The following is a 25121-nucleotide window of genomic DNA, read 5'->3' as shown; positions in this document are numbered from 1 at the left end:
AAAGGCTCTAATTATCACTGGTTTTGGTTTCAAAACCATTTTGCATTATTCTTCTGTCTCGGAAGACCTACAAAGGGTATCAAGAATGTGGGTCAGCTTGGTCCAGGCCATTATAATAACCTTGAAGTGCACAGTACCTCTCATCATTTGGAAATCTCCTGTGGTGGCATAATTTTCCCTGTGCAGACTGGATGTAAGAAATAAAAGGTGCAACATCAGCCTCCTGCCCGGCAACTACATATCATAAGACCTGACACTGCCTTGGGGAAGGGACCACTTAGTCAAGACTACCAGTAGGTGGCGTCCTGACAACGGTACTAACCCTCCCTTTTAGAAGTTATCAGAGACCTGCTTTTCCAGAGTGTGTCTGCAATTAGTGGATTATCAACACTGGTATAACTCTACACTTGGTTTTGGAGGACTCAACTTTTCTTGAAGTGCTCTGGCATAGAGGCTTTTCTTTCATCTACACCTCAGGAACTTGGGGCCAAGATGAAGTCCATGTTTGCTACTCCCTGGATCTCTCTCCTGGCCATTATGTTTCCACCCTCATTCAAAACACCTTTTCTTTGAAGCTGCTCACCACCCAGCAATACCACCAACCCACTGTGCTCACTGCCCTCAGAACTGTAAGTTACCATGTCTCGTCCACTCCAGACCTGAGCAGCTGGCCCCGTCTTCCCCTCACCCCTCCCGACTCTAAAATGGACAACGTGTGCAGCAACAGCCTAGTTCCCTGGCCTTAACTCCAGTGCTCTTTTCCTCCGTGCCACTTCCATCCACTGCCACGGGCTCACCCAGGTCCCAGGGATCACAAGCACCTCTGAACAGCTCTGCTTTTGAAACAAACCTGGAGTGCCCCTCGGACTCTCTTATCCTATTCCTATCCTGATCTATTCCTAAAAGTGCTGTGCCACCATCATAACTCTGGATCGGCCTTGTACATAGTCCTTCATTACTGGCTATATCAAATTGCACTTCGCTCTGTAACTCTGAACAAATCACTTAACTGGTGTGATCACAGACAAGTTGCCTGGAAGGAGGATCGTAAGACGTAACAAGAGGGAAACTGCAAATACCACTTCACTAGGGGGCCAGCATGGACTTACACGGCAGCTTCCAGTTCTTCGTTGAAAACCCAGGCGAGGCCATCACTTAGCCACACTCATACTTCTTAATTCTTTGGCAATCTCCCTGCCCAGGTTCTTCTAACTTTTCATCTCAATACCGATTCCAGTTATCCTGGAGAAAGCAGAAGAAAAAAATACCTAAGTGGGTTGATGGGTTGATAATTAAGACAGAGTCAACTGTCTGAACTTCTAACTCAACCAACTCAACTTCATCCTTCTCTGTCTTCCCTGATCTGATTTTCTACTCTTCAGTACCGCTTCTCCATCTGTCTTTACCACAATACTCTCTTCTCCAGGGTTTCATCTTGGGCTGCCTTCTCTCTCTGGGCCATGGAGCATGGGCTTCGTTTGTGAAATCCTGGAAACGGAACATAAAATGTGAGGTGCCTGTGCCTCTGTCAGAGAGAACCTATGATTTCTTCCATGTGATTCTAAGCATCTATTGGAAGGGGGGAAAAAAAAGGCTTAAGAAGACAGACCTGAATTCAAAGCCTGGCAATACCCCTACTCATTGTGGGGCCTTAGGCAAGACACCTACCTTTTTGGAAGTTCCTCATCAGTATGATTAGGATCAAAGTACCAACTCTATTCGGGGCTTTGTGAGAGAGAAGGCAGATAAAGTGCTTGGTACCATATCTGGCACATTAGGCCTTCAACTTGATGAGTATTATTTTAACTAATAATAAGCCAGATAGCTACCTATTTTTCCTAGGTGAACTCATCCACTCCCAGTGAAAGACAACCCTCCAATTCTGTTTAGGCTCAGACCTCTCTCATAAGCTCCAGACTACACAGATAGCCACTGGGTACTACACTTGAATTTCCCATGGGCAACTCAAATTCATTAGAGTATGTTTTCCCTTCTCTATTGCCATACCACGTATTTCATGTTAAGGCTCCTCAACCAGTTTGGCCAAGCTAGAAATCTCTGAAGTTCTGTTAGACTCACTCTTCCCTTGAATGTTCAATACAATGAGACCTCAAGTCCTATTGGTTCTACCTTTAAGAGATCTCTGGAATCTGTCCCCACTTTATCCACATGGTCACTGCCTTAGTTTGGAAACTTAACAGCTCCTACCTGGATCACTGCAACAGCTTTATGAATGACTTTTGTCCCAAGGTTCTCACCTGTCCATTCTGTCTTCCACATTTATTGGAGGGCCCTACGTGATGGGGATTTTAAGAAATTATTAAATTATAAGTGTTAGATTCTCCCCTCCCCCCGAAAACTTTCTCTTTGGCTGATGGTCTCGCCCTCCCCTGGAAGAGATCCTCTGCCAGTGCCACCTTTGTTCCATGAGCTCCGATTATGGAAAGTGAAGACAACGGGTGCAAGAATCACAGCCTTACCAGGCGAAGGACTCGTTTCAGTCCCACTAGCAACAGGAGCAAGCATTTCTTATGAGAAAGGGAGGACTGAGAGGGCAGAAAGTGGAGTAAGAAGGGGGAGGACCCTAGGCTTGATGTAGGGGAGAGCCCTGTGATGAGGACTTGGGGGTCGGGGTTGGGGGCTGAAGACAGAGTTTGAGGCCAGGGTGAAAATGTGAGAAAGAGGGACAGAGATTTAGTTGCTTCTTTGATTTGCCAGAGTCACCACTAAAGATGTGAACGACTATTATTTCTGCATGTGCTGGGACGGGACCATGAAAACCTCTGGGCTCTGACAGTTACATCTGGTTAAACTGCATGTTCCTGAGGATGAAGGCCCCATGACATTTAAGGTCCTTGACCATCTGGTGCCAACTTCTCCCACCCTGTCCGCCCCTCCCTTCCAGCAAGCTTCACCCAGTTCGCCCTCCAGTCTGCATTTCTTCACACCTGTGTCAGCCCAGCGTGTTCCCTCTGCCTAGAATGGCCTCACCCTGCCTTTCTGCTGGTCACTTCCCACAGGCCAGCATCCAAAACTGCCAACCTCCATTCCATGAACTGGGATAGCCTCCTGCTGTCCAGAGCCAGGTTATCTGCAAGAGAGCTGAAGTAAAAAGCGTAAAGAGATTGAGTGATTGAAGCTTTTCCTTGAGTGAAGGTTAAGGAGGACATCCGAAGTGAAAGGAGTCAGCCACAGGGAACTTATCAAGAATGACTTTGAGCCGTCCGTCGGCTGATCTAAGGACTGAATGGAAGTCCACGGGGCAGGGCAGCGGCGACTGAAGCCAGCCTCACTCCTTCCTGTAATGTATATGCACCTTTACTCCAGTACACAAATCCACTGCTTCCTTCATTGTTTTAAGCAACAAAAATAATTTGTAATTTATAAGAGTGATATGCAAATGGTAAAACCGGCCGAACTTCTAGAGGTGAAAGATTATGCTGTGCCTGATATCAAAATGTACTGCCAGTGAGGGAGGTCTGTAAAAGCAAGGAAGAAACCAGACCAGCTCTGGTTAAAAAAACTTACCTCTCTCCTCAGCATTCTGTAATAACTTAAATGGGAAAGGAATCTGAAAAACAACGGATACTTGTGTAACTGAATCACTTTGCTGTACACCTGAAACTAACACATTGTTAATTATACTCTAACACAAAATAAAAATTTTAAAAAAACACACAAAAAACTTACCTCTAATGAAAACTGACCACATGCCATCAAACAGTACAAACAGAATGTATTTCTCAATCTATCAACTTCCCTTTGTTGACAAACCTACAGGGCAAGAATACAGTAGTGGTCACTGTTTACCCGGTTATTAATTTACCCAAGGCAAACCTTTGTGCCCAAGAACAGAAACATCCTAAGCCCTTAGAACCTTTTAGGTGGTCTGGAAGGGAAGCTGAGCTTCATAAGGGTGTCTGATGCTACAAATGAAGAAAAGTCAGACTAGATTGAAAAGGGTTTAGTATCACAACGAGGCAGAAACATGTAAAATATTTCATGCAGCCAACCTTCTTTATTGAGAAATCCTGGTTTTATTGCCCGTTAACATGTTTGCTCCACAAACTAATTTCTCATAAAGCAAAGCACAACTTTTTCTTATAAATAGTATAAATTATTTTATTTACAGAACTTGTTACAAAACAAATAGACTATATTTCTTCTCTTTTAAATATCCAAAGTAATTTTCTATCCCTTGACATTTGTTCATGTTCTATACAGCAGCCAACACAAAGTCCAGCTGAGATGCTCTTGATTATGTGTACAAATGATCAACCTATTCACACAGTTTAACACAGGAGATTGCTTTTATAACCAAGCTCAAAAACAGAAAACAAACAAACAAAAAAACACAGCAAAATGCTTTCAAGGCCCTACATTCACACTGACAGTATGTAGTGCTCATTTAAATGATCTGAAAATGTAAAAGGTTTTGCACAAAATGTAAAAATGATTATTTTCTGCTAAACAATGAAACTTTTAACAATCATTTTCCAAAGCCCAACTTTTTCCCCCGCAGGACAGAATGGGAGATATTAAGAAATTCCTTGGCAACAGAACTCTCGCAGGAAGACAGCTGCCTTTATAAGTTACATTTTTCAAATTATACATTTTTTTCAGTGTTCTCAGAGGTACTTTGTATATTTTTGGAATACAAAATATTTTAAATATTCTATTTTAAACTCTGCATTTCATGAGTGAATAACAAAACAGACACATTGTGTAAGTTGCTGGCTGACAAGAAGATCTGTAACCCTTGGTGCCACCGGGCAATCCATCACCAGTTGAATTCCTGTGAACCAAAAGGTCTTAATTTTAAAATACCTTATAAAATTACCAGCATTTGGTGGTTTTCGACTCCTCCCCTAAAATTTTAGTAACAATATTTAGGTGGAAAAAGCAAACTCCAAAAGTTCAACTGAACGTTCAAGTCTTTTTAAAGTATCTGTCTAAGCTTAAAACTAGGTTCAGGCACTTTCAGTTTTTTTTTTTTTTTTTTCCCCATTAGTTTTAATCACATCACATACTAACGCACATGTACTCAGGGCACGTGCACACGCGCGCGCGCACACACACACACGCTCTCTCACACATAAAACACTAACAAAAGAAAAGCAGTGTGTCACTTATTACGTGTAGTCTATTGGGAAATCAGGCAACTAGGGAGAAGCAATGCCCACTTCATCTGTATGAATCCACTCCCAAGACACTGAAAGGGACAAAAGACTTTCACAGAACAGAGGCATCCCTTAAACCGTAAAGGAGGCAGGTTCTAGAACTATTGGCTTGGCAGTGAACCACTTCAAATTATAAAAAGGTATTTACTTTTATTAATTAATAAATAAATACTAGATGATCTCAATTGTACCAAAACAGGATATCCGAAAAAAAGACCTGTGCAAAAATACATATTTAAATATGTACAATTCATTTTTAACAAAATATGTCTTCTCAAATAGGGATACTTCCATATTTATAATAGAACAAGAAATTCCAAAATAAAGATACAAAAGTAGGTTTTGTATAATTCTTTGTTCATCATTGCAGCACTTTTTTTTTTTTTGTAGGTTAAGAAAACTGCAGTTGTCATGAAATTCTATTGGAAAGAATATAAAAATTATCTTGGTTTTAAATTGATACCAAAGTCTGTCTAGAAACAACCCAACCACTGCAAATTTGGTTTTTGCAAGTTAATTTAATTCAAAAAAATACTTGTACTCCCGTGTTTTAAATGGTCTTAATTGTTCACCATAATAAAAAGTAGTTGTAGGAGAAAATACAATATTTGAACAACAGTCTAAAATTTAATAGCACTGTTTAGGTCTGTTTGTGGCAGGCGGAATCCAAAATGGCTAATTTCCTAATCCCGATGCTCTGTGTACTACCGGGAGACAATAATGAAATTTCAATTAAAACCTCAGTCTAAGAAATCAAATGATCAAGACTCGCTAATCTAAATATCTACATTATTCTGCATCAACCTGCTAGCGTGGATCCTATTCACATCTTTCGGAACAACATGATCTGTCTATAAATTCCATCACTAAAAGCAACTTTATTTATAACCATCAAGTCCCCTTGGCTCTGAAAATAAATTCTACCCATACCCCATTGCACTTGTCACCAAGGAATCAACTAAGTACGTTCTGATTCCCTCTTACCTCCTTCTCTCCATGTCCTGGGATGAACAACCAGACTGATCTCTCCTAACGACACCAAACTGGCCCATCCGTGCTTTCTTCTTATACAAGCTCTCTTACAGTATCATTTTTAAAACATTTACTGACTGATTGCATAACAGGTGAACAAGATACTGTTCTCCCCTTCCTTTAAAAAGAAAATCAATATTTTACATCAATTTATAGCTAAAGTATCTGAATAAAGTTTTTGTTACCTTACATAATAAGAATAGTTCTGTAGCAATTCACATTATTAGGCTGGTAACCAAGTATTTATTCATTCTACCTGTTGTTGACCTAAAATTCCCTGAAACTGAAGTTTGTAACCCAAGAATTGTAAGGAAAACGGATGCACTGACTGGCTCTGTCCCAGCCCTGCCCAGGGCCATGATCAGAACCTTGGGAACTTTACCCTGTGTTCGGCAACTTCGTGTGTTCGGTTCTCCTTTCAGGAGCTGTGGTGGTGGAATCATCTGTTAAAGAGCTCCAGCTCATCCCCTCAAATTCAAGGACACCTTCTCAATCAGTGCTGTCTGAACCTATCAAGCTCTTTCTTTTGGGGTGGGGTACTGGAAACACTATCCTGGAGACTCTCTGAAACTCTCCATGAGATGGCAGGCGTAAATCCCCAGAAAGGAGGTGTGACTAGCAGACACTACACATGCCTCCCGCCATCTCCGCATGGGCAGGTGTGCACAGTCACCAGCGCCCCTCCCTGGGTGCCTGCTCCCCATGCCAACGGCATCCACATAAACGTGTAGAGGCAGGAAGGGGTGTGTAGACCCACACAGTATGGGGAGCGCTCCAAGCGAAAATTGACACTTAGTCCCAGGACAGTATCCAAAGAAGAGGTTGCGGGCAATGCACCGAGTGCCTTGGAAACATTTAAAGTATATCAGTGACTTTGTGAACGACAGAGTCTGCTGCATCCCAACTATTTCACGTTACAAAGGCAATTTTTAAAAACAGGAGACTGGGCAGGACAACCAACCTAACTGTATACTGTTTAACATGAAAACAAAGGCTAAAAAAAAATTCAATCTCTTTGGAAATCTTGGAAAATTTTCCCCCATAGTGATTTCTGTCTACCTCCCCACCCACCAGAATTTGGCTTTCCATTATCAAAATTGTTTGCATTTGCATTTTCTTTAAAAAAAAAAAATCACACAATTGCTTTTGTACCATGAAAAGTAAGCCTCTAAACTGGTGTATACTTGCTCTCTGGCCATCAATGGCTTTAAACCAGTTTGTACATTAGAAACTTCTGACGGCTTCTGATCCCAAATTACTTGCAAAAGGCTGGGCAAAAACACAGGCTCTTTTGTCATGGTGCCTCTCACTGACGTCCATATATCATTCCCGGCACCTGCTATAAAAACCTAGCTGCAGACCCCCTTTCTCCAGAGGGCTGCTTGGGGTGCAGCTCTGCTCGCCCCTGGGAGGTGTCTCCAGTTAAGGTGCCTGACTGCTGGAGAGGGACCTACAGACGACAGGGTGAGGAAAGAACTAGGCAGGGAGAGGAGGGAGGGAGAAAAGTCTACAGTCACGCTCTTGCCAAGACACTCTCGCCAGCCAACCTCCTCCAAGAGTGGCTCCGTGAAATACTGCAGGTTCAACGAGACAGGAACTTCTCACAGATTGTAGCAAGTAGTCCAGACCACTCTAACACTGATAAAAGCAATTCGGTGGCTGGACTTGATCCAGTGTCCTTTACGAGTACTCACTGCTACAGACAAAGCTTCAGGGACATCCTCGTTAAAACAACAGCCCGGCAGATTTCTACCCTCGAGGCCCACAGGAGGTTGGGAAAACAGACTCAAAGGCATGGTGGAGTCCAGAGTGCTGAGTGGAGGTGCACCTTGTCGTCAAAAGTGTCCAGATTATTCCTCCCCGTGCTATTTTCAGCTGTCAGGGACGTGCCTTTGGCTTTCAAAAAAGAGGGGGTGGGGAGACAACGAAAGGTAAGTAAGCGGCTGTACACGGCCCCGCCCTGATTTCTAAACAAGGTATTCCCGAGGCCACTGCGTCTCCGACCGACTGGGCAATGCCAGGAGCAGGCAGCTCTAGAATTTGGCTTCAGCTTTCAAAAGCCTTGTGCCCTGGGGCACAATCCTTCTAAAAGACTGGCTTTTAGAAAACTGTCCAGAAGAGAAGCAGCCTGGGTTTCTAGCTCAGAGAAAAGGCTCACATGTTTGCCTTTTGGTTCTATTTACTGATGCTGTTTCCTTGAAGGTATTCCAGGTTGTCAACTGAGACGTGAACAAGGTCAAATGGGCCACCACACAGGTGTGAAAACTCACACCCAAGGCCGTGCTGAGGCGGGGAGAGGGGACTCTGGCCTTCACAGTCCCACATGAGCTATTTTTAGGTCCTTGGTGGCAGAGCCCAAGAATCAACTCGGGGGCTGGGCTCACACCCAGCCCCATCTCCTAGGCTCCCCAGCAGGTCCCACTGATTCCGTTGCTGAGGGGATTCCAACCAGTTCAGTTATCTCTGCTTTAAAATCAGCTCCGTGGAGAACAGCGAGCTCAGGTCCCTACTGGTCTAAGAAGCAGCCTTCTTTACAGCATTTGGAGTCATGGGTCCCTTCGATAGTCTGAAGAAAGCTACAGGATCCCTCTTGCAGATAAATGATCACAGACGTAAAAATACGCAAGGTTCATCCATCCTCTGATCTGTAGCCATGGGCCCCCCTAGAATCTGTGCAGCATAATAGAAAGTATGCCACTGCAGAGAAAATCTTTCTCAAATACAAATTTAACATGAAACTGCTTTTAAGGAAAAGAACCCAAACTTAGGCTGTTTGTCCTAGTGGGACACAGTCCCCCACCCCCACCCCCCAGACGGTGGAAATCAGAGGTGGCAAACTGGCAGCTCATGAGCCAAACTTCGCTGGCAAACGTGTGGGCTTCACCAGATCAAAACAAAAGGAAAAACTACAGAGCTTTAGAAAATGGTCAAATTTCTCACGCAAGTCCAGATCAGCAGTTTCTCTTTGCAACTGGTAACAAGCTTCTGGGAGCAGCTGCTCTGTGTAGACGAGACTCCCACTCCCCCAATCCCCACAGACACTGTCACTCTCTGCCGCACCCGCCCTGCCTCTTCCTCGCCTTCTGACACTGGCGGGCAGTAAGGTCCACAGCGGCGTCTACGTGAAGACGGCGTGCTCAGTGACACTGGCGTGGGCATCCCGAGGCAGTGGGACATCCCTCCTGGGATTCATGTGCATCAGGAAACTACACCCAGAAGGGAGTTATTAAAGGATGGATTCTTACAGTGTTTGCACTGCGTTTTTATGCTTATCGTTAAACTAGAAGGAATAACTACAAATCAAGGAGGTTTCTCTTGTCCAGGAACCCCTGTTCAAAGAGACCCAAACAACACACGAATAAGCCCATATGTATTTGTGGCTCAGAGAGAACTGAAGCAGCTGCTACCTAAATTTGTGCATAATTGTTTTCCCCATACCTTTGGCACTGAGTATTAATTCACACAGATATTGGAGGGAAACTTCTATCACGTGAACAAACTTCTTGGTATTTTCTGGAAAAGTTCTAGCCTGGCATTTAAGTTCAGTTTTGAAGATGAGGAAGGGAAAAAAACAAAACAAAACAAAAAAGAGGCTCACATTTTAAAGTAGGGCTCTGGGGGTGACACCGCTGAAATTCCTGCTTGTAAGCAAGGACAGGAGGTATCCTGCTGAATGAAATAACAAGATGAGAGAGGACCTGGACAGGCGAGAAAGGAAGCTGGAGGAAGCGGCCACAGAAGGGCAGGCCAGGAGGAAACAGCAGCAGGGGGAAGAGTGGGGAAAAGACAAGGTAGCGCCCGAGAAAGCCATGGTCAGCAATGAATCCGAAGGCCAGAGAGCCCTTCTCTACAAATGGGTCACGTTCAGATTTTTTTCAATCTGTTAACTTAAACAAGATTTTAGTCTTCTGCTCTGCCCACAGTAAGTGCTGTTTTCCTGCCTCCTCGGAAAACAGGGAGGAGGAAAAACAGGGAGAGAATTAACAAGGAAATTAAAATTCTGAAATTCTTTGATGGGAAAAATATTAAACGGTCTCTTTCAAATTTAAATCATCCCTTTCTAGATCAGTTTGATTTTAGCCCAGCTTTCTTCAGAAAAACACACTGAAGGACTGCTCTCCGGGAAACACGGCCCGCCTGCCTCGGGGAGGGGTCTGCCATCACGCATGAGTGCCGAAACGCACTTGTCGTGGCCTCCTCACCCAGGAGCGTCCTCCGAGTCATCACAGAGTCAGGCAGAGAGGAGCCTGTTTGACCTCCGTCCGGCCATCAACTCATCCTTTTCTTAAAAGACCCCACGAAGCTGGACATTGGCTTTTAGGCAAACCCACCAACCCGACCACACAGATCTCCGAGCTGACGAAAGATCTCAAGGGAGGGGCCACGGGCCTCCCCACGGGGCTCCCAGGCCCTGTCCTACCTGATGCAGGAGGGAGCTGTTTGCCAGTCCTGGCGGCCCCGGGCTGGGGCCCGCGTGCTTCACATGGACGTTGTTCAGGGCCGGCAGTTTGGCCACCTTGGTGGGCCTGCCGCTGCTGCTGTTGATGCCGCTCGAGCCGGGCGAGCACTTTCTTTTCTTGCCTAGGAGCTTGTCCAGAGGAGTGTGCGGGTGGGAGCAGGCGCCGTGAGAGCTGACGGGCAGCTCGCCGGCCTGGTGCACGAAGGGGCCGAGGGAGAGTGTGGAGTCGCCGCTGTTCACCATCACGCTCATCCTCTTGATGGACTCGCCGGGGCTCCCGCCGGGGGCGCCCCGCCCGGGCTGCTCGTGCCGGCCGCTCACCGAGTTCGCTTTGCCGGCCACGCAGTTGAGGCCGATGCCGTGGGGAGAGGCTACCGCCGTGGGGTGGGGAGGCCCAGGGTGAGCCACACAGTTTTTCCTAAAAGACTCCATGGAATGAAAAGAGGGGGAGGGGGAGGGGACTACCAGCGGGGAAGTGTTTTTGCGTTTCTTTCCTGAGCCACCGCTGCCGGCACTGCTACTCGCGTGGTGACAGTTAGTGCTGTTACCAGAAGGCTCCTTGGGCCTTAAAGACTTGCTAGATTTCAACTTCTGAGGTTTCCTGGCCATGGGGGAGGAGGGCACGCAGGACAGGCTGGAGGGCGTGCAGGGGGAGGGCGAGGAGGAGGACACCTGTCTGGACTGCATGCTGCACGCGGGATCCACGGCCCCGGAGGCGGCGGGCTGTGCGTTCAGTGTGGTTCCATGAGCTGGTACCGACTTGCTACTGGGGGAGATGCAGGAGGACGAGAGCGGGGCAGGGGAGGGGGATACGGTGGCTGCCGCCAGGCAGCTGACCCCACAGTGTGATGTCGGCACAGAGTTTGTCCGGTGAGGAACACGTGTGGAGACGGGCAATGCGGTACTGGGCACTGGCGGGATCTTCCTGCGAAACAAAAGAGGGCCTGAGCAACGTCCACCACTGCCCTTCGTGGAAACTTTCAGAAGGACACCCCCTTCACCTCTGGCACTGAACACACCCCTTGGTCACAGGGATCGCGCTGAGATGCTGGGCCACACAGAGGGTCACTTTTCCCCTTCAAATTCTTAATGGCTTCCTGCGCTATGAGAACAACGGCCTGTAAGGCTGTGCGCCTCACTGGTGCTGCAGCCGCAGGCATGTACCCCGCACCCTCCCATCCGGCACCCCGAACTCCGTGATCCTGGCTACTGATCTTCCTTCAGTTCCGAGAACGGGCCGCGAAGCGAGACCCTGGGTATCTCTGCCTACAGCACTCCCACCCCAACTTCTGCTCACACTTCTGTTTCAGCCCCCATCATCACTTTCTTAGGAAAACTGCCCTGACCGTCCTGACTCGCTTCATTCCCGCACTGCCCCCTGTTCCCAGACTCTGGAAGACTCTGGCAGTTTTAACGTGTGACCGATGATCACTGTCTAGCATCTCCGCAGACGGAGAGATCCACAGCTGATTTACCACTGTCCATCCAGCACGGTGCCTGGCACATAGAAGGCGCTCAAATGCTGAGACAACTCATGAAAGAACGAGGAAAAAGCAAGGGCACAGCTAGTTAATAACAACTGCTCGGTCCCAGCTACTGGCCTGAGAGCCTGTACGTGCCTGTACAAGGGAACAAAGCCCCCAGATCTCAGGGGGACTTCTGCTCACGGTGCACTAACAGTGTACTCTGTCTATAATATTTGGGTAAAGTATGTATTCAAACAGTCAAACCAGGAAGGACTCCCCCACCCCGCCGCCCTCACCCTGGCTTTTATTTTAACTCTGATTTTTAAAACGTGACGGCGCCAAAATCTCAGAAACCCCTGTGGCATAATGAACACTGAGATGCAAAACAGCAAACGGCCTGACTAGAAGCCAAGTGCCAAGACTGCCCGGCTCCCGGCCTCCACGGGCAGCTCTGGCTGATCCGGGCGCCGTACCAGCGGGGGCCGGGTCCCTCATCCTTCAAGTGAGAGCGCTGGCCTAGACTGCTGCCCAAGGGCTTTCCACATGCGTTTTGAGAAGGACTATAGTTATTAATAAACGGTATCAACAACTGCAAGTGTGCAGCCCAGCCTTAAAACTCCCACTCAAAAGTGTGGCTCTGGCCCTAAGTCAGTGCTTCCCAACTGTGTCTGCACATCAGAATCACCTGTGGAGTTCAGGCCACACCCAGACGGGCCACACCAGAATCTCGGGGTGAGGTCCAGGCGTTAGTAAATTCCAAATCTCTCCAGGAGACTCCAGCCAAGGTTGAGAAGCCAGCCTCTACCCCCATGCTACTCACGAAGGATAAGCACTGACACTACCTGAGAGGCTTACTAGAGACGCTGAGTCCCTGGGCCTCACCCCAGACCTCCTTCATCGTGGTGTGTATCTCAACAAGATCCCCAGGGCAACGGCACCTGTGAGAACCTCTGCTCGAAACGCAGCACAGGGGCTCCGGCTCCCTGGGCGCAGTGGCTTCTCATGGCCACCAGGTGGCTTAGGAAGACGGGCCTAAGGGCCAGGCTGCTACAACCAAATCCTGTGAAAAGGAAAGGCTTCCACAGGGGCAGGGATGTGGACCTCTCTGGATGACATGGCCGGTTTCTCTTAAAAAAGCTCTTTTAAGTCATTTCTTACCTTCTGCATAAAGAAGAGACAAAAAAAGAAGAGGCAGTCATATTGACCTGTGTTTGCACACATGAACTCAGAGACACAAGCAACTGATAAAACTGCTTCTGTCTGTGAGGAGTGGGTAGAAAACAGAGGAGTATGGGGGCCAGGGGGACTAAAACTTTTCACTGTATGCCTCTTTATATTCATGTTTCCTTTTTTAGCCAAGTGACTTTATTACCAATCTAAAAAATTAATTAGAAAAAGGAAAACCCAAACCACAAAACCTTTGACAGCCATCCCAACCCCTCCTTAGGGGAAGTGCAATAGTCGTCCCCAGTCACAGCACACAAGCAGTGGACAGAGCTCACAGGAGCTTGCAATGCTCCAGAGGAAGAGCTGGTCTACTTTCACTGCTGCCCAGAGACTCCACACACTGAAGATAACGTACTTCACTGCCAGGCTCAAATCGCACCTCCACTTATCCCGAAGTTAACCACAGTAACTCAAGGGTAAGGGGCTGAGAAGAGTGCTGCCGGGGCTCTTTGCAAAAGGGAGGACTTTCGGCTGAGCCAGTAGGATGGGACCTGGCCGACCTCAAGACCTTCCGTGAGTGCCTCAAAGATGCCACCTGAAGAAGAGCTCTCTTCCGGTTGAAAAGTGCCGAGCCACTCCCGGCAAATCTCAGGGGTGGCCTGTGCCAGGCTCCCCTCACTCCCCTGTCGGCAGCATTTACTCCCTCAAGCACCTGGCCTGGCACCTCTCTTCAAGCTCCTACCTGCCCCAGGCCCGTGTGCCAGCTCATCACTGAGTGGCCCGTCTGTCTCTACCGAATTGACTTTTTCAAAACCAAAGGTCACGTTAACAGAAAGAACAGTTTCCTCCTCAATGGGAGCAAGTGACGGATAAGGCAGTGAGCCTCTGACAGAACAGAGAGAGACAGACAGTGGAGTCAACTTCAGGACCTGCTTCTTCAGAGGTTCAGAGCACAAGGAAGAAAACCTCTCCAACACAAGCCGTTAGGAACCGAAACTCTCTCAACCCAAACCACTGGCCATAAACCACTTACCAACATAATGGGGATTAAAATTCTGAGGACCCTTCTAAACCCTTAGGAGTACATTAAACCCATAGTTCTGTGAGCTCAATGAGCTCTCCAGGTCCCACCAGTAAGAAGCTGAGATTTCATGCATTTTAAAGTTTTCTGATGTGAGGCCACCCCCCAAAGAATCCCAACAAACCATGGCCCAAGTCTGTCTGTGGTTCAGAACACTGTTCCTTCAGAAAGGTTCTTACCTAGGAAGAACCAGGAAGAAACGTGAAATAAAGCAGAGCAACACTGCTGCGGGGCTGGTCTTCACCGTGAACAAGTGCAAGTCCTATCAACGAGCATGGGGATGGTTCTCTGGATTTTGGACTACCCGAGGTCTCTGACAACTCCCTCTGACTATATCAGGCAAGCAAAGCGGAGAGGCAAAAATAGATGTACTCGCAGAGTCCACTCAGGGAGGCACTAATAAATGACGCCCAAATGGAGGGTTTGGGATGACTAAGTATTATCGGACAGCCCCCTTTAGCAAAGCTCAGTGCTTCCCGAAGTAGGTTCCACCAAACGCTAGTCCCCAGGATGCTCCCCTAAAAGAGGTTCCCAGGTCAAAAGAGCCTGGGAGACAGTCCGCATTATACACGATATCCTCTGCTTTGAGAGTTACGACGGACCGTGCCTATTAAAGGCTTTGAGAAGTCCTGCAGTAACAAAAACTATTTTACTTTAGGAAAGGCTGAGCTAATAAACCTTTCGGGCCATGGAACTGTTCTTCCACTTAAAATCATGTTGGGGAAACGGCGTGCATAAGGCCACACGAGATGATCGCCTTACTTTCAACTGTAAACCAGACCAAATGGCTCCTTTCCCTAAAGCCCTCAGCAGCTCCTCAGTGCCGTCAATCAATTTCAGTGTCACCTGACCTCTCGGATCCCCTCTTGTTCCAGGAGCTTTCTTGCTCTTTCTCAAACAAGCCATGTTCTTTTCTGACTCAAGACCTTTGCACATACGGTTCTCCTTGCCTGGAACCCACTCCTCCCCGCCAGCCCCACGGCTGCTCTCTCTCATCCATTCATCTCAGTTCAAGGGCCCCTTAAGACAGGCTCTCCATGAATCCCTCCATCCTGTTATTTTCCCATCTCAGCTCTTAGGTGGGTGCAGACCCTGGCTCTACCTCTAACGTTCTGTGTGACCTTGCTTCTCAGTTTCATTACCTGTAAAACAGGAATAATCCAGGCCACGTGACACAGCAAGGTGTGAAAACTGTACTTGCTAAGGTGCCTGGCCTACAGTAGTCTCAGTAAGCGCTACAGGTTATTAGCGTTTCTGTTCTCTCCCTTACGACAAGCTATGAGCTCTATGTTCTGTTGACTGGCTTTCGCATTTCTCCCTGACCTAGAATGTGAGCTCCGTCCATCTGGGAGTCCCTCGGCCTGAAACCCCAGCACCGAGAACAAGACACATTTGCTCCGAGAGTGAGTGGATGAATGATGAGGGCCCTTCCTCCAGGGCTGGTCAAAGGCCATGTGTTCATCTCAGAGACCACTACCTTCATTAAACCAGCCCCGTAAGAAACAAAGAGGATGCAGCCCTAACGCGCCACCCGCCCACAGAGGTGGGGGGACGGGCACTCACTTCCACAGCTGCGCGTTCAGATGCTTCTCCACCATGAGGTTGAGGGCGCAGCGAAGCCGGTTCCACCTGGAGTCAAACACGTAATAGCCTCTTCCAATCTGCCGGCTCCCGAATGTGCAAAACTGCAAGAGAGAGAGCACACGCTCGGACTCGCTAACTCCGAGGGCGTGCGGCCCGGGAAGAAGCGGCCAGGACAGACGGCGCTTACTGAGGACCGAGGGCTGTGAAGCACGAGTGTGACAACGCCTGGCCCTGAGTGTCATGGAAGAGAACGGAAAGAGCAGGAGACGCGCCCGACCGAGTGCATGCCGCCTCGGGGCGCCCTGCTCTGAGCTGCACTCGCACCTTGACCTCGCCCCACACGGACCGGAGGGCATGCCCAGGTCCCCGCCGCACCCCCCCTGCAGTGCCCCGTCCCTGCGGCGTGGGGAGGGTTGGCGCGGGGGCGGATGTGGAACTTACAGATGCTGGCTGAGGATGATGACCTGAATAATGACAGTCCAGTTTTTCAACAGACTCTTCTTTGTCATCGCCTTCTCCCTCCTCACTGGATAACCGAGAAGCTGGCTCAGTGGCAGGCAGGGGAGGGTGTGGAGATTCATGGACTGGAGGAGGGTCAATGGGGGCACTCCCACCTTGCTGAGCAGGGCAGCCTGGAGGCCTTGGTGAGTAGAAAGTGCAGCACTGATCAGATCACATCACATGTATGGGAATCAGCCGCCTTAACTCAGATACAACAATGTCTCCAAAACCATCAGGGGAGGTCTGGGCTCCACCACTAGCACTAGGGACACAGATGCTGATCCGGGGGGCCTGGGAGTGAAGGGTCCTCTCTCCCGAACCGCGCGATGTCAAATGCAGCTGTCTGCCCAGTCTAACCAAAGTAACTTATAACCACTTCTCTATTCCACAGCCACCTGGTCCGCCTCCTATTCTCCCCAAAGAAGGCGAAATACATGTGGAGTTTGAGAGAATTCTTTCTTTGATTCCTCTTCAAATTTCACCTGGAACTGGGTGACTAAGGCAATCAATGAGGTAATTGGTAATGTGCTCGAAAATAACCTAAGAGGGACAGGAGGTGATAAAAGAAGGTAGCGTTACCATTTTATGTGGGTAATCTAGAGTGTGTAACTCAAGGACAGCAGTGTGCTTTTCCAACACACATAAAGGCCTGGTGTTTCTAGACTTAAGCCTATTTTTTAATAGATGGAAAAACTTTAATGAAATTGGCCAAAGAAAGGACTTGCAAAGGAATCGACAGCCTGGGCCTGGCCACATTCTCGGGCACCTCCCCTGATCACTCCTCCAACCGTGTTGTTCGGAAACCAGGGGGCCCACGTGGGGACAGGCTCACGGGCACGCTCAGGTTTCCAAGACGGAGGCACTTCCACCCCTCACAGGACCATTTCAAGAATCAGACACGTGAGGATAAAAGGTTAATTAAGCAAGAGCACCCAAGGGTTGGCACATTGCTAAGCACAAGCCCTCGGCCCAGACTCAAAACCCTCGTTCTCTATGCCTTTCTTTTCCCCTTCTTTCTGGAAAGTGGGTACAAAGTCCTTTACTTCAACTGGGTTAAATATACAAGCACGCACACACATATATTCAGCCCACCATCACTGTCTCCAAGGGATGTGTCTAAGTTCTGACCTGCTGCTCACTACACAGCTCAAATGACTCCTACACGCTCAGGCCAGAGTCCCAAATGAATGAATGAAAAAACACGCTGTAAATGGATGCTGTAAAGACGCAGGCTGAATGCCTACCCCCAGCAAGAATCCCAACTGCTGTGTTTTGCAAGAAGCGAGATAAATGAATGGGAAATGGCTGCCAAAGCCATGTGAAATGTTCCCGTCACTAACTTGCAGGCAGAAACCGGGCCGCAGCCCTACTCAACAGGGTCAGGAGACACCGAACGCTGAGCAAGGGCAGAACAGATAATTCTAGCTTTACTCTGCTGCTTGCATTTGGCCACAAACAGTCCTGGCTGAAACTCAGTGATGAACGTTCTTTTTTCTTAAAGTAAAACCCCATTAGAGAAACATCTCTTCTCGCAGCGAGCCTGATGTCTGTCCTCGACATCACGATACACCGGGGCTCTACAGTCTGCACGTCTGTTCTCTGAAAGAAGGAGAGAGAGCTGTTGGACGGGGCTTACCTTGGAAGACTGGGGGTGTGAGGTTTAGGTTTACTAGCTACAAAAGGCTTTGATTCGGAAGGAATCACTCCGTGAGAGTTTTGGTGTGGCTCCTGTGAAGTTCTAGGAGGAGTGGGATGCGGGTCCCTGAGAGGCTGCGTTGGTTGCTGAGAGTCCGGATGGCGAATCGATTCCTTTTCCCTGGTTTTGTTTTTGTGCTCGGCTAACAACACATCGAATCGTTTTCTTCTACCCTGGACAGCCCTCCGCTGGGTTAAGGAATGTGTCTACAGACCAAAAACAACAACAACAAAAACAAACAACCAGAAATGGAGGAATCGCAGTCATCACTTTTTCTGCCATACATCAAAAAACACCAATGAAACAGCAATTCGGAGCATTAGCTTAATCAGAGGCTGCTCAGCATCTGACAGGCTAAAAATCTTGAGTATGATTTTTTTTTTTTTCCTAATAGTTAGAAGCAGATATTCCAGCCTCCAAATGTATAAGAACCTGGTGATGTTATTTCCACCAGAAGAAAGAAGAAATGTTAAATAACCATGCCACCAGGTATGTAACTGAGGGGCAAACAGTAGATACAAACAGGTAACAGGTCCTCGTGTTTTGTGCGACAGGAACTATTCATTGATCGGAGCTGTTACCAACTCCGCTAGAAAAGCCCCCTTTGGGCCATTTAGAGTTTTGAACGTTAACAGGGGAGAAGCACTTATTCCATAAAATACGTATCACAAAGTCTTCTTTCACTAACTGCCAGAGAGTAAAAATTAAACACAACTGTTTCTTTCTTCCTGTGACAATGCCATACAGAGAGAAAGGGGCTCACAGCATCCTGGAGACAGGCCGAGGGAGACCTGGGGGGATTAAAGAGTAGGAGGCCAAAAGAAGACAGGCTGTGCACAGGAGAAGACGCAAACCAGCATCTGAGTCCCTATCGAAAGACACTCCCTATGGGAATCAAGAAAACGGGATAGGATTTTTGGATCCAGAGACGATGTCTAACCTCAGAATTTAAAAATGGTCACATTCTTTTTACTGGAGTATAACTGCTTTACAATGTTGTGTTAGTTTCTGCTGTACAATGAAGTGAATCAGCTATATGTACACCTAGATCCCCTCCCTCTTGGACCTCCCCAAAACGGTCATTGTTGAGAAATGTGAAATTACTCGAGAAGAAGAATGGTCAAGTAAACCTGACCACTCCATACTGCTTAGGGCCTCCGTCTGTAAAGAAAAAAATGCAAGGAGCCGCTAACCACAGCAGCGCCAAATCACACCTCCCAAATATGCGTTCATCTACATAAATCCTTCCCTCTTCTATGTTACAACAATACTACAAATGATACTTTCTGTGTGTTCATTATACACACATTATACAAATGTACTGCTCTACAGGCTTACATTTTCGCTACAATTTAAGGGATTTTAAGGGGAGTTAGGCTTCTAATTCTCTTTTGCGGTTCAATAACATAACCTACGTCCGTACCACATACACTGCAAACTATGTTCGCCCAAAATCTAACCTGGCACAGATAGTTAGAAAACTGTGTTGAGGTTCTTTTTAAGATTTTACTTGGTTTTCTTTAATATGTAATATATCCACAAGAAAGTAACCCTAAATGAAGACAAGGACCTTTGCTTTGTTCAGTGCTGTACCAACACCTAGTACAGCACCTGGCACGCCATAAACGCTTCAAACAAAAACCAGATAAAAATAATGGCCCCCAATACATGTTGAATGAACAAACGAATATACAACAACACTGGGGGTCCACCTGCCTGTCTCTCCAGACAGATGACACAGAAGCCTCTCCTCACCTTTGCGTGTCCCCTGGTGCTTAGAAGACGCGGAAAGACCAAGTGAAGAAAGTAGGCAGAGACGATCAGTATTTTCCCAGCTTGGTTTGAAGAGAACATAGCATTTGCCCTGAGCTCTGAAGAACCTTCCAGCCGCAACCCTGATGCCCCCTCCTCCCCATCAGAACTCTGTGGGGGGCTGCCCAAGGCTCGCAGGATAAAGAGCAGCTGTACGAGGCCCGGGGCACCCCCGCCCCCTGCTCCTCTGGCACCAGGTGCCGCCTCCGCCTCCTGGCTGCCTTTCACACCCTAAGCTGTTTGTCCTGCCCCGTCCCAGAGCCTTCACAAAGGCTGTCTCCTCTGCCTCTCCCACCCCTTTCTGCCCAGACAAATCATATGGATTTCAGCCCAGTATTCCCACAGCAAAGGAGCCTTCCCTGACTCAGTTCCCCTAGTGAAGGCTGTCATTACACAGGCCTCTCTTTTTTATTACCCCTCAGTGGTAACTTTTACAGTTACTTGAGTCATTACCAAGTTAATCTTCATCTCTTCCATTAGACTGTAAGCCCCAAAAGGGCAGGAGCCACGCCTTGATTTTGTTCAAGCCTGTATCCTCTGAGGCCCAGAAGGAGGTCTGTGCCCGCAGATGTGTGCAGTAAATGCTCCTACCCTGAGAGGAACCCACATCTACTTGCATGGAAGGCACAGAGGACACAGAACAGAACACTGGACAGATGAGGAAGTGAGGAGGGGACAGTGAGGGTGGCAGGCAGACGACAGAGGGACAGGAGTGGGCAGCAGCAGATGCCCTGACAGCTAAGAGAACGGACAACGTCCTCAGTCTAAGACAGGAGAGATCTGGGCAGCAGCGTGGGGGACATTCAGCTGGGTCCTTTGACACGCAACACCCGCCGCTTGCATGTCAAGCATTCCAGTGTGTTTACTGGCCCACCGCTGAATGGATTCGGGCCGCAACAGAGGCAAGCAGAGGGAGAAGCACTGACAAACAGAACACGGGAAGAAAGTAAGGGTGTTCTGTGCAAGTGCAGGCCAGCCACAATGCTGCATGTTCTGCCAGCTCTATGCCGAACTCATGGCATGCCTGGATGGAGATGCATACTAATGCAAAGACAGGCTTAGCACCCTGCTACAGATGGTAATGACACCCTTAACAGGACACATGGAGAGCATACACGACTTAAAAAGGAAGATGCGAGAAAAATGCAGGATCGACACAAAGCCAATGAAGGTTCAGAAAGAAGGCTGGTCAAATTCCTTGCGGATTCGGAGTTGATAAAGCTTTTGGTTCACCAGCATGCCTCACAGACGATTAAAAAAGAGCACCCTGGGTAAAGCTAGCATCCTTCATTGACCACACGTGTCACAATACTGAGAAATCTATGTTTCTGAGAGCCAGGCAGGCAGGAAGAGAGCAGAGAGGGGTTGGCAGTGTGACATGGCGTGGAGCAGGGCTGAGGCACACACTCACAAGTTCCCTCAGGGGCAGCTGAACAGGATATGATTCTACAGAGCTCAACTGGCTACCGTCAAACAACACACCACTCGATGTGTTCAGTTAATATTATATAAAACAAAGCAATCTGTCCTGAGGAGTTTTTAACCTAGAGATTCAATGGTGCAACTGGAGTGGGGATGACCATCTACCTCTGAAATAAAATGCAAAATTCAGAATACATATGTGTATATATGTCTTCCTCTGGGAAGAGAATCCATAATTCTTTAAAAATTAGGTATTTAAAGGTGTTTTTGACCAACCTAGTTCCTCACAAGATTCAGTACCATTGTTGCAAGATAAAATCCACACGCTAAAATTAAATTAGAAATTGAAATTAAAATAAGAACTACCGAGAAATAACATTTCCCGTTTCTGAAGATTTTAACATTCCTCTACTGTTTAGGGCTGGAGTGGAGTCTGAATTTCTTTATTCAAACATAATCTTTGGTAAAACTTAAAATAATACATCAAAAATTTTATTAATTTTTAGAGAACAACACTAATTTTTATAATTTTTAACCTCCTCCTCCAAACAAGTGTTTTAAAATTACTTCAAGGCAATGATTCTTAATACTTTTTGAACCCTTCTGCACGGTGGCTGGGGACATAAGCATATATGCTCATTTATGAAGGGGGTCTACTGAAGCCAGAGGCCACCCCCATGTCAACCCTTATTTTATAGCAAATATACCGCCTTCTCACTAGCATACTGGCATTTCAAAGGAAAACTCAGGATAGAAAGGGGGAATCTTTACATTTTCTTGGGTTTTACATATACATTAGATTATGTGGTACCTAGCATTTTTTTTTAGAACTAAAAAAATAAAGCGATCTCAAAGTCACAGATATTTTTAAAGTAGCTGTAAAACTGAAGAACCAGAGATAACACAAACATTTTAAGAATATTCACATATATGCAAAGGAAATGTCTGGACTCATTCCAAGTCAGTACAATTTAAACCACAGTAAAGGGGAGGCTCTCAAATTAAATTTCTATCAGGAAATATTAAAAGGCTTTGAAAATAACAGATTGATTAGGGAAAAAACACCATTCCCCTGCATACAGTAAGGCTCACTGAAGGCAAAACCCCTCTTAAGATAGCAGTTTATAACAACAGGCTCCACGTTTTCTGAACTTGAGGCATTCTTCATCAAAACGGAGTCATTCCCTCACTTAAAAATTCAGAACAACCCTCAGAACAGATGCCCTGTGAGTGAGAGACGCTTGGGGCACAGTGCTGTGCAGCCCAGGTCCCCAAGCTTCCTGGAGCATCGGGCTCTGCCCAGGAGCCCCCCTACCTTGCATGTCAAAGATCGGGTGCAGGGCTTCTTGGTGTCGAGATCGATGACCCCACAGTGGATGTCAGGATCAAACTCTCTTTCTGTCAAAAGCACACAGACATTACAATGTCAAACGCTGCTTCATTTATTTTGAAAATAAGAAAATAGGAGAAATCTGAGATTCTCCTATCTCAGACCAATTATAACTTGAAGAAAATCTACCACATTATCAATAAATATGAAATACACAATGTACGAGCGCCACAAAAAAGCCATGACATCTCTAAGAGAGTGGGGACTTTCGCCACCAGATGACAGGAAAGAGACTGTTTAAGCCAGCATTACTCATTACTCCATTTAGGAATACACCACTAGAAAGCTACTTTTACGTCACCTACCTACACGCGTGCACTTTAAAACCAAGAATGAAGAGCTCGAAGACGCTACTTAAGGAACTTCATCCTTAAGCTGAAGTTGGCCAGTTTTAAAAAAAAGGACTTACAGATAACGGTTGATTTGCTCTCCCAGGAATGCCCAATTAATACAGAAAGGAATACTGAGAGAAAATGTGAAGTTACCTGATAATCTCTTATTTAAAAATTTCCTGTTATTGGAGTTATCTTCTGACTTCTTTTCCAGCGTAGGCGGTGCAGGAAGCCCTTTGCCATTCAGAATCTGTCCAGGCGAAGGCAAGGTTGGCTTTGGTATTGAGGGGCAGTTAAGGCCAGGCTTGACTGAGGAACTCACAGCAGCAGGACAGGCTGGCCCTACCGCAGATTTCAGTAGTGTGCCATCCATCTTCGGAGGAATCTTTTCCACTTTGACAGAGGGCGTCATGCTGTCGTAGGGGGAAGTGAGAACACCAGCACCTGAGTGCCCCAGCAGCCCAGGGTGACTGGTGAGCCAGAGGGACGAGGGCAGAGCCTGGGTCTACCTGTGCACCGTGCGGAGCTAGGCTCCCGAAGGTACATTACGAAAATTTGTTAGGGCTGCGCAGAAAACTCAGTAAGACTTTTACTCAGTCTGTAAGCCCTTCTGGAGAGGCAGAAAGCTCCAGAGGAACCATCAAATTTACCTGGTCTATCGTCATTCCCGTTACCCAATGTAATTCCTGCAAGAAGCAAAATATGAAAAGGTCTAAAAGGACCAAAGACTACTGCAGGACCTTTAGAGGATATCTTTTGAGAGCTGTCATTTTTAAGAAATGATCCATCAAATTAAAGTAAAATGAGTGAGCAGAGAAAAGAACAACTGAAATTAGAGAACATTTCCAAGAAATGTCACTAAGGACTTGGAAGAACTCAAATGTGCCTAACAATGTATCTCCAAGAAGAGGCTCTCTGCCTCTGTCAATGAGGAAGACCAATGTTTAATTAGGATACGATGTGTCAGTGAAGTGGTAATTCTCCAGTCCCTGAAAAAGGTTTCTCTATAGGAGCCTGGAATCTTAGTGCCTGACACTCAGCTGGTGAGCACTGAATACCTGTATCTCTAACCAAGAACTGACTTTTTTCTGGAATCTTACTGATACTGTCATTTGGGTGGCAAATGTTGGTACGAAGCTAACAGTTAGCCTGGTCCCCGTCTAGAGCCCAGCTACAAATAAAGAAGATTTGGACTGATGAGGTTTTATACACTTTGCCCAGTGGCGTCAGTGCTCTAACAGCTGGTAAGCGGGCGAATGGCTTACACACTGTACTGGCATTTTCTTTGGCGCTCTGACAGCTCCAGGAATGAAAGCCAAGCTTCCTGTACTTGCACTTCTGACAGATGAGCAGAGGCTGCGGGCTTAACAACCAGGACAAATAGCACCAAACAGCTGTACCTGGAACAGCCCGAGAGCAGCAGAGACACTGCAAGATGCCACGGCCTCTCCCAGCTGGCAGGGTCCGTGCGCAAGAGCAGGTGCTGGCCATTGCCCGAAGATTAACCAGGTTATCAGACCTTGGGACTGCGATGTGTGGCATACCCTTCGAAAGGGAGGCAGGCCAGGGAAAAGCCACCTGCCACCAAGGCCGAAGCATGCCGTGATGGGGCAAGATATATTTCCACGGGAGTGCACGGCTGCTCCCTCATGTCACCCACAAAGAGCCTGCCAGCCTACAGGCCCACCAGGGAAGCTCGTCAAGGCCTTGCCCGGTGGTGTGAACTTCTTCCAGTCTCCCCTCATCAGGGCTTGGATGTGAACCCAAGACTGGGGGTGGGAGGAAGCACTGCTTCCCTATTTGCTGTGCAGGCCCCAGAAAATCCTAGAACAGCTTCTGGGGATCTCTTCACCTTTTTATTCCTACTGTCATCCTCAGCGGCGGCACCAGCATCCGTTCCTTTAAGGTCTCCTGTGGGCCGGACACTAGCCAGGTGCTTGAGTCTAATACATGAATCCTGCCACTCCCACTAACCCTGCACAAGGGCCGTTATCTCAGA

At 47.3% G+C, this 25121-nt stretch overlaps 1 protein-coding gene across 1 annotated transcript in view; it reads right to left on the bottom strand.

Annotated features, from left to right (window-relative positions):
* Positions 1 to 3998: 3998 nt before the first annotated feature.
* The window catches only part of ATXN7 (ataxin 7), a 128867-nt gene continuing 107744 nt past the window's right edge, over positions 3999 to 25121 (bottom strand). Inside the window, 9 exon segments of the mRNA XM_067755083.1 lie at positions 3999 to 8108; positions 9811 to 9832; positions 9834 to 9878; positions 10633 to 11596; positions 15949 to 16070; positions 16411 to 16609; positions 18107 to 18372; positions 22716 to 22798; positions 23276 to 23535. Coding sequence (XP_067611184.1) covers positions 7999 to 8108; positions 9811 to 9832; positions 9834 to 9878; positions 10633 to 11596; positions 15949 to 16070; positions 16411 to 16609; positions 18107 to 18372; positions 22716 to 22798; positions 23276 to 23535 — 2071 coding nt within the window. The 3' untranslated portion in view covers positions 3999 to 7998.

Source organism: Pseudorca crassidens, chromosome 10 (assembly GCF_039906515.1).
Source record: "Pseudorca crassidens isolate mPseCra1 chromosome 10, mPseCra1.hap1, whole genome shotgun sequence".
Lineage (NCBI taxonomy): Eukaryota > Metazoa > Chordata > Mammalia > Artiodactyla > Delphinidae > Pseudorca > Pseudorca crassidens.
The sequence above is the reverse complement of the archived record's forward strand: the minus strand, read 5'-3'. Positions and strand labels throughout refer to the sequence as shown.